The 15,103-nt window shown below is 41.1% G+C and overlaps 1 protein-coding gene across 1 annotated transcript in view; it reads right to left on the reverse strand.

Moving 5' to 3' along the window:
- The window catches only part of tnfrsf21 (tumor necrosis factor receptor superfamily, member 21), a gene marked incomplete at its 3' end in the record, with an annotated part of 46,943 nt that overhangs the window by 19,491 nt on the left and 12,349 nt on the right, over positions 1-15,103 (reverse strand). Inside the window, exons 2-3 of the mRNA XM_079254977.1 lie at positions 12,021-12,708; positions 6,893-7,465 (exon numbers count right to left, since the gene is read on the reverse strand). Of these exons, the coding sequence (XP_079111103.1) occupies positions 6,893-7,465; positions 12,021-12,708 (1,261 nt within the window). The remainder of the gene's footprint in view (positions 1-6,892; positions 7,466-12,020; positions 12,709-15,103) is intronic.

Here is a 15,103-nt window from a genome sequence, read left to right on the forward strand (position 1 = left end):
GATGATGCACCATGTCACAAAGCTCACATCATCTCCACCATGACGATGAGTTCACTGTCCTCCAACGGCTCCACAGTCACCAGATCTCAGTCCAGCAGAGCAGCTTTGGGATGTGGTGGAACGGGAGATTCTCATCATGATGTGCAGCAACTGTGTGATGCTTCATGACAACATGGAGGAATTCTTAGGAATGTTTCCACCCTGTTGAATCTATGACACTAAGGCTACGCTCGCTCTACAGGCTGAAGTAACTTAAATCTGATGTTTTTGCCCCTATGCGACCTGTAACCGATCTTTTCTTAACAGTCTGAACGACACAGATCTGATATTTTCGAATGCGACCCAGGCCGCTTGGATATGTGGTCCTAAATCCGATATGTATCTGATCTTTTTGCCATGTGACTTCAGTCTGAACGGTCAGGTCGCATCAATCCGACACGCGACAAACGTCATTATTCTGCGTTTGTTGTTTATGAACTCTTTAACGGTAAATGCGCTCACATCCCTCTCCCACCAATCCAGACTGCGACTCCGTACCCAAACGTTTCTCTCTACAGCTCCACAAAAGGCCAAAATGACCAAAACTTTTACTTTCCTCTTCCGGAAACGTCTCCTTAAAACGAACCCGTTCACAATGTTGTGGCTACGGTTGGACAAAACTTTTAACTTTTATTTAACTTTTACGGTTGGACAAAACTTTTAAAATAGCAAATGCTCTGCTGCCGTCCATATTTACTTCCACAAACACAAAGCCGTCACACGCACGCTCACTGCACGTCGCCGTGTCTTCTACGCATGCGGGACGCTTCTGGTGCGCATGACGTTCATACAGGAGATCACATACAAGTCATATTTGATCGGAAATGTGACTTTCAAAAAATTCGGATTTCACAAAAACATCCAATATGAGCAGCAAGCCCTGCAGTCTGAACGTAGCCTAAGATACTCAGATACTTTAATTCTGAAGGAAAAAGGGGGTCCTGCCTGGTACTGGGAAGGTAGATATAATCAAATGGTCAGTAAGTGTAAATAAATGTAGAAGAAGATCCCATTATTGTATCAGACGATTCTCCAAGGAAGAGTAATCATAAGCTCTTCATAGCAGTCAAGAAGTTATCAAAGTGAAAGGAAAAAAAACTTTTTGGATGAAGTGAGTGGTCTCGCCTCTGTACCATTTAACTGTGTGCAGCGTGATGTGAAGCAGGGCGTTGCGTGTGTTAGCATCTTTACAATACCATTCTGTTAAATGAATCACATGACGCAGCCCTCTCACGTTGATTCCAATTTAGCAACACACAAAATAAAATTGATGAAATGTGTGTGCAGATGTGTGGAAGCTCAGCAGGCGCTGTGTACCTCCAACCAAGCAACAAACCCCTCAAATTCTTCGCAATCAGTCCCAGGCTGTAGTGAGAGCAGGCTACCCTGGCCCACCCTGACGCTGCACAGAGCAGTATATTCTAACACATGGCTCCCCGCTGGGCTTGGATGGGGAACTTGGCATTATTAAAGGTGTGGATGTTTAACAAGGAAGGATGGTGGGCAGGTACAATGTTGTTTTCCTTCATGTTTTCCTCGGTAGTTTGCATCTGCCTTTGGAAATATATGCTGTAAATAAAATGGCTGGTGTCCACATTCAGCTGATGTTCTCCTGAAGGTCCATCATGTTTTTCCATGTTCATGATCACAGTCAACTTTGGTGGTAATGTAGACCAAAAGATAGACTAGTCTGCATAGGCTAGTTTTTGTTGTTGATTACTAAAAAATAAAAAAGCATGCAAGTGTCTTTAAAGGTGACTTTGTGAAAAAGAGCAAGATTCCTTCTTGTGAAAGAAGGAAAACAGGCTCGACTACACAATGACAGATTCATGCTTTTCCAGATGTGGAGTTGCTTAACATAAAACTGGAATCTCTCAGTAGTTTCCCCACAAATTTACTCACACTTCGCCAAGGTTGTCGGGATTAGATTCACACATGGACAAAACCTCAATCCAGGTCCTCAAGGACCGGTGTCCTGCAGGTTTTCCAAGTGTCCCAGCAGCAACCCACCTGATTCAGATTAAAGTGTATGTAGCAGACATGTGCAGAGCTTGTCTGAGTCAGTTGTGTTCCAGCAGGGATGCTTGGAAAGCTCACAGGACACTGGGGTTCCAGGACCAGGATTAAGGACACTTAATCTACTAGATTATTAAAAAGTACATTCAACTGCGAGCATTTGAAATAAAATAAAAACAAAATTTCTAAACTTTTGATAAAGTACAACTACAATTTGCAGAAATTTCCATTGAATGGTGTTTTTTTGTGTATGACCAATAATTTTGTAAAAGTATGTCCCACAAGACTTCCCTATGAGGAGGAAGGAGATACGGAACATTATGGATACGGCTGTTGCCGCAGTCCTCGTCAGAAGACGAAAGCAGTAGGTGATAGTTCAGAGCAAAGGCCGTATGTTTGGGAGTGGACACCAGACTTACTTACAGGAGAGCAATGTCATTGAGAAATTCACAGATGAATTATGGATTCAGAATTTCAGAAATCTCTCTCCGTTCATACATCTTTACTTGAAATGGACTGGTCATGTGACCCCTCTTACATCACGTGCAAATGTGCAAAACAGTGTTTCCATTACATTTATGAGAAACCAGCTCACGAAAGCTTAAAATCTTGTGTACGACATTAGAGAAGTTTGTCAGCATTTAAATGTAATGCAATATTTAGGTTTTGCACAATCTAAGGGTTGATGGAAATGCACCTATAGAGGTGAGTTTGAAGTGTGTTTTACGCAAAGAACAGCAAATACACGGTCAACTAAAATGCCACACCATGCAAAGAAATCTACTCTCTTGCAGTTAAAACCTTGAAACGAACATCCTGCAGCACCAATCAGAGAGAAGAGTCTAGAAAATGACAAACAGGAAGCTGTACGGCAGATAAAAACAGCCTGGTAGCATCGCATGTGCATCTGATGCGCTGCTTTCCAAACAGGCGTGAGCCAGCTCTGGGAGGAAATTAGGTTCGGTTTTGTCCTGCTCATGTTAACTCGTAATTACGGGTTTTGTTAATCTAGCGTACATTTCAGCTGTTTGGATGTAGAACAATTCAGCTGTTTAACTTTATTTAGTGACAAAGAAATATTTCCAGAAGATGTATAAACTGTCCTGGTCTGTGAGTGCTTGGGTCTTTTAGGTTTAGTTCTTGTTTGTCTTGCATTATTTCTTCAGTATTTATTCATTTTCCAGTTTTATTAATCAGAGTTGATCCTCGCATGTTGTGTTGTGTTTATGTCCTGCTACCGCGGTTCTTAGTTACTGAATGCTGTTCATCCTTGTTTTTTATGAATACGGTTCTTTCCACAAGCATGCTAGTGTTTTAACAAACACAGATTTTTTTTATGTGTGCGTTTGCACCTTTGGCTCACATGTAAACACGGTTTTGTGAGCTTTTAGGAGCGTACCTTCATGGGTGAAGTTTGTCAGGTGTGTTACAGGATGACCAGCCTTAGTTTTTACATGGAAATAGCAGATTTAGCCACGAATGTTCTAGCATTGATCCTGTTAACAGCACTTTTTACATGTTTGCATATAGTTAGTAGCTGACTGTACTGAAGAATGAACGCATCATAGTGTGTTTTTTTTAAGGACACTGCTACATATAACAGATGGTGTAGAGGCAGTTATTGGCAAACAAGGCTTCAGGAGGCAGGACTATACCTAGCTTTGGGTTTGGCTCCTAATGGTGTCCATCATTTCTGTGTGTTTCACACAGACAGGTATTGTGTTTTCATTAATGGTGATGAGTGAATGTAATTTCTTTCTTTTGGGGGGGTGTGGACAACATATTAGCCATGCTTGTGTAGGGACATGGCTTACATCTGCCTGGTTTCTTCTGTACCTTCCAAGCTCATTATTGTCACGATTGTCAGTTTCCAGTGTGCATCCTGCCTTTGTATAATTTTTATTTACACAAAATAAAGTCTTATTTCAAATATCTGCCAGTCTTCGGACTCATCAACCTGTATTACGGTCCTTCATTTCATCAAGTGCAAATTCCACAACTCAGTTCTTTGTGTTGGGTGGTCACGGTTAAGTGGGGTTGTTTTTTCAGACAGAAAAAAGGTTGAAAACCATTGGAGTAATGTAAGTAACTAAAATGAGAACAAATTGAGAGCTGTATGGTCAATCAAATAAAAAACTAGTAGATTATTAGAAGGTGTTCTTCCATTACTCTAACACTGCACAAAAACTAAATATTACTATTTAAAAAACGCTAATGGAAACGCCTACATTTTCAAAAAAAAGTCTCAAATATCGCTAAAATAAAATGTACGCTCTCATGAGGTAGTTTTTCAGTCATTTCGATATGGAAATATATTGCAAAAGTGTAATGGAAAGACTTTACACATTTACACTTTACACATTTACTGGTCGAGACCAGTATATTTTCAGTAAAGATGACAGAAATAATGAGGGAAAAAGCTTCAAAAAGCCATTGCAAATTCTCCACAGGAAGTAGAAAACCCCAAAATAACGCTACGTGGCTATCTCGCTTAAGCCGCAATTTTCGCAAAATCTCATTAGCCAAACGAAATTTTATGAGATCTGAGGCTAATCAGCTCAACGTTGTTTAATGGAAAACCTGCAAATCGCAATTGTTATTTGTCAAAATATCGCTTTTATTTTGCGACAAAATGTATGGAAACGCAGCAAGAGACACCTGGCCATCAGTTGACACATACACATGGCAATATCCATCCTTTCTCTGTGCTAACAGCATTTTGTGCGAGGTAACAGTGAGTTCATTTCAGCGGACCACCAATCAAGCAAAAGAATATGTTTAAATAAGTACTTCTATTTAAATGCTGCCATGAGGACGGTACTTTGTGGTAAAATGTGGGGAAAACCAGCAGTTATTTCAGTCCCTGAAGGTAAAATTGACAATTTTATGATTCCTTTAATCTGACAGCTGCACCATGTTTTGAGATAAACGCATAAGTTTTCAGATCCTTTGCAATATAAACTTGGCCTGTGGCCCCCAGAATGCCCCATTCGGCCTGGCTGTGGAGAAGTAGCAGATTTCACCATTTCCTGGCCGACTCGGAGCAAAATGCCAAGCGCTGTATGTGTGTGATCTGCGCTTTGACGCTTCCCTTTCTTTTCCCCTTTATTGCCCAAGTGCTTTAACTGCTCTAGTAAAGGGGCATTACGACCTTCAAGGGGAGCCAGCCACGCACCTTGGAAGGATTAAGAAGCTGTTTTGTTTTTTTGTTCCAGAGAGTAAATAGCAGTGTAAACTGGCTGTTTTGACTTGCATGTGCTACATACATCTCCACATAAATGCATACACATGGGTGCAGGATTAATCACGGGAAACGCACATGAATGTAAAAACTTTAAACTGGTTCATTTGAAAGCCAGTTTGTAATATGTTGTATTTTTAAAAGCCCCAACACTGATCGTCAAACATAAATGGGTTTCATCTGCTCACGTTTCCAAATCATTAGCCCACTGTGGCAGCCTAAAACACCAAATGCATCTCCAGCAAGCTTTGTTTCAAACTCTCCTTATCAAACATCTTAAGTATCTGGACTATTAAGGCCTGCAGGGAAGCCTGGTGTGGTAACAATGCTGCCCATGTCCCCTCCAGACACACACACTTGCACACACAGACATTGTACTATCTCACGCTCTCTCTTCATTTCCTTCTCTCTATATGTCTCTTTGTTTTCCTGTAAGAGACCCAATTGACCCACTGATGTGCTTTGCCAACCAAACAACAACCCTGATGCAGCTGAAACCAGATCATTCCAGTTCTCTGTGGTCAGTCACCAAGGGAGCAGAGAGAGTGGCGTCTGGCTCAGCTTTATCGCACACACATACACATATCTTCACCGAATTACAAAGTGGAGACTCGAGTGTCTTAGGCAGGAGGTGTCCCCCTGAGTTTGGCTCTATTTCTTTTTGTCAGAGTGAAATTGAGAGCTTTGTGGTGGAGAAAATTGCCCCCCATTGTTGACAACAGGCTATATTAACAGTGCAGCGAGTTTGGTAAGAGTTGTTAGGAAATCCAAAGCATGAGGGAAGCAATGGGCCGAGAGAGAAAAAGAAAAATGAATGTGTAATAACCTACAGAACAAGGAAACAAAGCTGAGATGGACGACGACACAAGAAGACTTCGGTAAAGAAGCAGTAAAGTGAAAAAAGAAGAAAGCCAATACACTGGTAGGTTAACAATGGGGAGGACGGCAAAAAAAAGAAAAAGTGTAAAACTGAAGAGGAAATGAGCAAAAATAGGTGTGGGGAGAAGTGGCAAAAGACATCAGACAGGAACAAGACAGGAGCAGAAAGGAAGACAGCGTTGAGATGAAACACGAGATTCTGTGAGGAAACCTGAGCATGCATGTCATGGGGTGGATAATGACAGCAGGGTGGCTCCACAGCAGGGTCATGTCCTTCTTTATGTAACCACCACCCTCTACAGCATGTGCTCTGGGGTAGAATTGATTGGATTAGATGCAAACAGCAGTTCGATCACATACGCAGATGGTTTAGCAAAGCTCAGGAGCAAAGCTAATGCATGTCATGACACTCAGCGGGAACAGCTAAGACATCACTAACTTGTAGGTTAGCACCTGTAGATCAGATGGACAATAATCCTGAGATTGCACAGCAGTCAGATGGCTTTTTTCATGGAAAAATTAATCTTGTTTTTCCTTCAAAAGCAACATCAAAACTCAAATTCTATAAAAAAAAAATCTGGGGTGAAACGTACCACTTGTACCCACCTTAACAGCCAACTAATAAACACTGTGCTTAAACATAAACTTTATGCTTTGTTGTCCTGTGTAAAGCATATCAGCGTTATAGCCGACTCTCTTCAGAAATAAAAGGCTTACCCTGCCCGTTGGAGTAGTAGATCCACTTCTCTCGGATCTGCGTTGGAGGCGCTGATGGTTTCTTCTGAATGGCCTTCTCCATGATGCTGCTCGGGTCCTGCATTGGCCCCTTCTTCAGCACCCGAGAACTCCTTTTCACACTGCACACCACTATTATCACCAGCACCAGCAAAAGCAGCAGCACGATCATCCAGGGCAGATGCTCATTAATGTCGAAATGATCATAGGTGATCGGCCTTGGGGACCCTCTGCGAGTGGGTCTGTAGTAGCTGGAAACCCCACCCCCACTCGCCTGGTCAGCTACCTTGCTGATTCCAGTTTCAACCTTCACTACCACTGCACCTTCCAGACCCTGCATTGCCCGCTTGTTGGGCCTCGACATGGGGTCAGAATTGGGTTGCCACAGATGCTCGTGATCCATTGGTTGCTTGTGAGTTGGGGGCGGTTGAGTTCGTGGGGGATCGCGATTTGGTGCGTTGGGGGTCCCAGTGTGGCTAAGGAGTTCCCCCTCTGCTATGTCTTCCCTAGTCACGATTTCCCTCAGCTGAATGGCTGCTGATTGGCTGTAGATACCTGTGATGAAAGACAAAACAATGGATGGGGATGAAGATAAAGAAGGGGAGACAAGACACGAACAGGAGATGAGAGGCGACAGAGAGACAGAGATGAAGAGAATTAAATTCAGTCAGATGGGAGATATGCTTAACCCTGACTATAAAAACAGAAGGCATCACAGGAGGGAATCCTAACACTTTAATCCACGGCACAATCTGCCACACAAACATCAGTAAGCACCCCTTCTGCTCTCCATCATCTGCTTCTCTACTGAATTCTTTTTACTTAAGTGGTCTCGATGGAGGTAGGTACCACTAACATGATAAGTGACAGCAATCTTTAGCCTGATCTGACCATATTTACAATCATTTAATTAAGTATGGTAAGTAGAGTATAACTCAAGCCAAAGTAGATTTTGATTTTCCCATTGAAACCAGTCTCACAAAGTGGCAGATTGACAAAAACATGTGGGTGTCATGGTTCATGGAAGGGTCTCTTGAGGACCAGAGTTTGATCTGATTTAAGGGTTTAGCTTTGGGGTTTGTGGCTTTTTACTTTGTCTGTCCCTTAGCTGCTTTTCTAGTTTAACTTTTATTTTGTAGGATTGTCTCGTAAGGTCATCGTGCACCTGTTCTTGTCACACTCAGTGCTTATAAACCTCTTAGTTTCTTTTGTTCAGTTCCAGACTCTTGTCATCGTTTCACTGTTTAGTTAAATTGTCTTTCCAATCCTGGTTTCTCCTTGTGCTTTCCTTAGCTTTTTAGTCATTTTTGTTATGTATTTAACTGTATCCTGGTGGGCATACAGGTGGATGTCAATCATGACCAATCAACCAGCTTCTCATTACTGAGAGAAGCTGGTTTAGATTAGCCTGGTAAGCCAGACTCTCACTGTACCAGCAGAGAGTCTGGGGACTCACTCGCATCAACGGATTTCTAGGGCGGGACAAACAAGCGCGGAATAAACCAATCAGAAAAATGGCAGATGTGACGTCAGTAAAGCTGCAGCCTACAATGTCAGGAAATGTTCAGTAGAGCGAACACACTGATAAATTAATCTCTTCCCAAAGTCGGTTGAAAGTAGAGCAAAAACATCTTTCTTCAAAAGAAAGGCCTTCGTGGTTGTCAATGGTTGAGGTTTTAAGGATTTGATATCTTCCTGGTCATTTAAAACAGCATTTACAGAAAAAAGAAACAAACTCCCGCTACGTCCGTGCGGCATCTTAAATGTGTTGAAGAATACATGGTGACGCAAGGCAAGAGGCATGGGTCTCCTCAGATCAACCAATCAGAGTGGCCGGTTTGTTTAAGACCGATGCAAATTTCCGTGGAGGGGAGGGACTCCAGACTGAGTCGCTCTGTATTGAATATACAGACCACTCCAGTCTGACGTGTCAGGCCAGGTTTAGGTACCTAATGTTGACATTTTACAGTTAGAGAAATTATCAGCAAAGTTAAACTCTTCAATCCGAACTTGTTTGTGAGGAGAGTCGAATCTTTATGGACTGGACTAGAAGATCTCTGCACAGCTAATCAAATGGGTTAAAATGAGATGATGATGGCATTTAGCTTTGGCCCGACCAGGCACAATGCATAAGATGAGATAAAACAAGTCTGTTTCACAATGGTTCCAAGTAATTTTGAGGATTTGAAGAGTTGCTTAAATGTGTTATGAAGCATCATTTACCATCGAGGCATCGAGAATCTGTTAAGGACACACTCATCTTTGGTAAGTACAGAGAGTTTGCATCACTGAATGAGTGAATCGAAAGTAAAATCTGGACAGATTCCATGAATTGCCAATGAATCCTCAACCTCTGCATCACTCAGGCGCAGCTGATGTTCCTCATGATCTCTCAGCAGATGAGCTCTGAACTGCTCATCCCACAGTCTAGTCGTTGGTTTAGTTAAAACCATACAACTCTAAACAGGCTTCAACTGGAGGAAAAGTTTCAAACTGTTTTTGGCCAACAATCGGCAAAAAAAAACGCATCTCTAAATGGGAAAAGAGCAAAAACAAATGATGAGGTGGAACAACATGTACTTCGTTCTTTAGCCATGGAAACAAATGAATGGCATGTCAATAATAGTGCGTCAGTCTTTACTATTGATCATCAATGTAGCTTTTAAACACTTCCCAGCTGCTTCCTCTGGATATGTTCCCTGCAGCTGACGGCAATGATGTTGTGTAAGCATCAGTGGGAGGTGGAGCATTGTAAAGTGACATTATCCCTCTCGTGCGCTTATCCACATAAGGTTACAGGTGCGATTCTAATCTCCAAATTAGGGCTAGGATTTTGGCAGCCAAGTAAATGCATTCACATAGAGCCATTTGGATCCAACTGAATGTCCAATCAGAATAATAATGCATTGTGTTAACATGGCAGCTGATCTGATCGGCCTCATTCGAAAAGGGTTTGAACTTTTGAGACCTTTTCATGATCTGCTTAGCAGCAAAAAAAACATTAGTGCCATGGTTTCTGTGGTGTAAGTTGTTTCTTGTACCATAGGGGAGTTATGTGACAAGTTTCAGGGAAGACTTGAAAATGGCGGCAGCAAAACAGAACGGGACTGTAGAAGATCCAACGTTTAACTTAAACTTAAAGAATTATTAAACATTTCAACTGTCAAAAGGTTTAAAGGTTTAAATGAAAAATAAAACACTTTTTCTAAATTAGCACTGCGTATGTCAAAAGCGTTGGCATCATACACACAACTGATTGGATGACTTCATGTACAATGCATTTAAACATGTTAGCTGGAATCCATGACATATTTGTCCATGTAAATGTAGCTACTGACCAATTGTTGTTAATTTTATAAGTGAAAAGAACACATTATTTTCTAATATATTCATTGCTTTAACCCTTTATCTTTCACACTAACAAAAAGGTCAGAGTAAAATGTTCCTCTGCATTTTTCTGTTTGTTTTGGACAAAAATAAACAGAATAATGTTTTTTAGCAAACAGTTGAGACGTTAAAAAGAAGAAGTTACTAAAAATGTACGCTTAGTTTGGGTTTTACATACCCAAACCAATTGGTAGAGATGCATATTCTATTCTATTCTATTCTATTCTATTTTACTGTCATTTTGCAGACGCTAATGACTGTTTCATATAATTTAGGTTTCTTTCCACAATTTTTAAATTAAAATAATCTAAGTCACAGCAAATTTACTTCTACCAAATGGCAGGCCAGAACCTTAAAGGGTTAATGCTGGTTGACAGTTAGTTATGTATTTATACTAGCCAGAGGAAGTTACCATGCTAGCTATCTAACCATGGTTTATGTAATACTTAAGGATTTACTGCACAGAACACTTAAAGATTCAGATTATAATCAAGTGAAATTATCTGTCTATGCAGTAAAAAAAAGAAAGTAAAAATATTTAGACTCAAGACAAGTGAAAAACATCTTAAAATAAGTTGTTAAACACTCATTTTAAGTCCCTTAATCAGTGAAATAATCCTCAAAACTATCCAGTCAATACTTAATTTCTGCATTGTTTCTTCCTGAATTTGAGAAAAAAAATCTAAAAGTAAGTTGTTTCTTCTTCATTTGAAAATGGGCCTGAAACAAAAACTAAACTTATTATGTGTTTAGAGTCTATTTTTAAACCTTTGCTTCAACAAATGAATATACAGAAAAATTCTAAATTATAATTTAACTGTTGTCTAGTCTTTATATATAATATCCTTTACTATATTTTTATGTGTTTAAACAATTAAACTCTTTGCTGATCAGTTGTGGTTCACTGACCCTCCGTACACGTTAGATACGAGTTAGATAAAGTCTTGTACAGTGATTGGTAGCTTGGGTATATTAGTACAAAGACCCTACAAGTCAGTGTTTACTTTTCAGAATGAAGTGGTGCTTCCCTTTTCCACTAACAGTAAATGACAGGTGTAAAATAGCTGCACAAGTATGTAACACCCCCAACCCGCCAGTCCTTCCCCACCATTCCTCTTACAGCTCAGACGGGGTCAAATTAACTGGCTGAGAGGCCATCGATCCCTCACCAACACAAACAGCAGTGGCAGTATTATAGGTGTGGAGGGGCTTTCTGTGGGGAGGAGGGGTGTACCAGCAATGGATGGTTGGTTCTGAGAAATGACCGGTGCACTGAGTCAGGCAACAATGACGTAAAAACAGTTAAATGGGTGAAGAAGGATGGGGGGTAGAAAGGAGAAACAAAAGGAGTGAAGTGTAGGAGTTCTTTGATTATAGGTGGGAAAGAAAGATGGAAGAAAAAGTTAGAAATACTACTAAATACCAGCATTCCTGGGACCCATCACCACTTTGTTTCCATGCCCACAGATATCCCGTCTTTGGGAATTCACACCAGGAAAATGTATGGGCCGTTTGTGTAAAGATGCAAGAACAATACCTACACTGATGTTGTATAATCACCAGCAGAGGTATACGGACAGAAAAACAGAGTAATAGTTTGGTTCTATATCGAAACATTTACAAAAGGAATATTTTGGACAAAATGAGCATTAACGATGCCACATTAACAGGGAGACAACTCCATAACATCCAATGGTCAGAAGAAAAAAATACTGATTCTCACCTTTATATTCATGTGATGACTGAGAGGTTGAGGAAGCCATCAACTCTTCAATAAGTACTTCTGAAGAAGGTTCGAGAGGAGTAGTAGGGGAAACAAATGATGCCCTAGTGGGAGGTCCACAGACATTATCTGACTCTCTTGTTCCTGGTGTAACCAGCACTAGCCCCCGAGACTGGCAGTCTGTGTGATTTTGGCACTTCATTGAACTGGACTTCAAATCTGAAAATGTGCCTTTTGTGCATGGTTTACAGACCACATCTTCTGTTTCACTTCCCCGCTTTTTCACCCTGGTGCCTGGAGGGCACAGGGAGTGTGGCCGACAGGCTCCACCATTGTCCCCTGATAGGAAGCTGTTTGGCGGACATGTGCAGACACGGTCCTGGGTGGCCGTGCAGGGCACTTTCTCAATGAAGCCCTCGGAACACGGATCCTGGCAACGATGGCATTGCTGGACTCCATTCTCGCGCCTTGTGAAGGTGCCATTGGGACACGGGCTGCACTCCCTCACGGCTGTTGGAGAGCAGTGGACGGAGACGTAGGTCCCTGCTGGGCACTTGTCACAGACCAGCTGGGTGCCCGAGTCTCGGTCCGTGTGCTGATAGTGGCGTGGCGAGAGGACGGGCTGGTCGTCTGTGCTGGTTGTGGTCAAAACCCGAGCTGAGATGCCAGCCATGACTGTACATAAGAGCTGAGAAGAAGAGAGGAGGCAGCGGTCATAATAAACAAAGGCAATTATTTTCAAACATGCCTTACATTGGCTTAGTTTTACAAGATCTGGCAGGTAGATACCAATAAACCAACTGGTTAAATCAACTAACATAACAAGTCAGCTCTCATTTAGCTTCCGTATTCAATACTAAAGGGATGTCTTGAGACATTACTTGTGTTACAACTTAATTTCAAAAGGTTGACAACACAAAAGACCTAGCTTCTCCACTATGGCAACAGCAAAAGCTCCTTAAACATCTAAAATATGATTACCAGAGGATGTAATGTGCAATGGCAATGTGCTAAAGGAATCTATTGTGTTATGGGCTCTAACCATAACTCTGACCATTAGACCAAGTTTTAGCCCGTAAAACCATGTTGCATCCATTGGAAAAGACCCTGGTTCCCATTTTTACATGAAAGAACTAGGGCGTGCTAAAATCAGGATATGAATGTGCCCTAAATGTGCATATTCACGGGAATCTGACATTACTATCATGATTAAATAAAATACACCCCCACCAGAGAAGAAGAAATAATTGTGTTGGGTGTCAGGTTACAAAGATGTTAGAAAAGCTTCGCTTTACACCTTATTCTGACATTTGGATCTCAATGTTTTAAGCCAGTTTAAAATAAGGTTAAAGAATAAAAAGGAACCTTTTTAAAATAAAATCACATTAAGTGTACCACTTTTTCCCTTTAAATTGTGGGTGTGTGTCATATCCACATTCCCAAGCTTGTATTGTTTTCAGACTCATCAGCAACCCCCCCCCCCCCCCCCCCCCCCCCCAGACACACACACACACAGACACACACACACACACACACACACACACACACACACTCCTGATGGGAATCACAGCTCAGTGGATTTAGGGAAATGACCCACACATGCCTGACATTACACACATAAAATGAGTCATGCTAGAGGGCTGACAGCGCAGCTCTGCTTTGGTACAATGAGCTGTAGGTTTTTACTGCTGTTGTTGAATACTATAAAGCTACCAGACACAAGAATTTTATTATTCATGTAATTATGAATGAAGGACATGAATGTTTGTCGGGTTAAAGAGGGTCAGCGGCAGGATGGCTGGTTACAGATCTGCAAACAGCAAGCGAAGGTGAGGTTCAAAGTGAAAGTTAAGCATGTTTTACGGGGACTTCAGTATATCATAGTAACTAAATTCACAATAGACTACCCAACCGGTGACTATAAACTCCATATAATAGTAAAGTAGGTTTACTTTGTAGTAGCTGCATTTCAATTACATTTTTTGGGAAAATAAAATGAATATTTTTAAGTTTTGACAAACAACACTTACGATTTGCAGGTGTTTCCATTTAACAGTGTTTAGCGCATAAGCCTCAGTTCTCATAAAATCTCATTTGGGTGACGAGATTTTGCAAGAATAGCGGCTTACACAAGCTAGCCATGTAACGTTATTTTGGGGTTTTCAACGTTCAACTTGGTTTTGAATTTTCTACGGTTTTTCAGCTTTTCTCTCTTTGTTTTCTGAACTCTGAACTCTATACAGCACAATCTTTGAAATGAACTGGTCATGACCCCCCAAGTAACATCCAGGGACATGTAAATGTAAGGAGGGTTTCCATTACACTTTTGCTATATGTATCTATTTTAAAAAATCTTAAAAACCACCAGATTGGCAAGATGTCCAGGGTGTACCCTGCCTTTCGCCCAAAGACTGCTGGAATAGGCTCCTTTTCTGAACTTCCTTCATCCATTTTTATCTCTCAACATCTCCAATAACACAGCTGCTCTGCAGGATGTTTAGTGATGCAGCAGTAAAAACGGTCACCCGACAACAATTTCCTGTTGGACCATGTTCCCAGCTGTTTAAACAGGTATTGAATTATAAGACCAATTTTTAGTATAAACCGCTATACCACCCAGCACCCTTATGATGTCTACTTCTACACCTAAATCCATTGTTTGGCTATTTAAAGAAGCATAACACAGAACTTGTCCACCAACTATGACTGATTCTGGACCCATCTCATGTCTCTCTTCTGGGCTCCCTCCAGAGAGTAAAAAAGTCAGTACAATGTTGACACTTGTCTAATCTCTTGATTCTGATGAATATTTTTTGATAAGCCAGTAAAAGAGAAATCTGATAAGCAGTTGCTGCCATGTGATGAAGTGTGCCAATTGAAACTCAGTTGTAATGTGGTGCCCACAGTGGGCACATAGATATTGTACTAAATAATTACAGTATGAGTCGATTATGTAGTTGTGTCAGGCTAGTTTAGCAAACAGTAGTGATGATGAAGAGCAAAAAATTGTCCATCTTGTGAAAGAGTGAAAGTTAGCTGAATGTCCATCTGGTATTCCCACAAAGTCATTTCCTAAGTGTCTT

Source organism: Telmatherina bonti (assembly GCF_933228915.1).
Source record: "Telmatherina bonti genome assembly, chromosome: 16".
NCBI classification, from domain to species: domain Eukaryota; kingdom Metazoa; phylum Chordata; class Actinopteri; order Atheriniformes; family Telmatherinidae; genus Telmatherina; species Telmatherina bonti.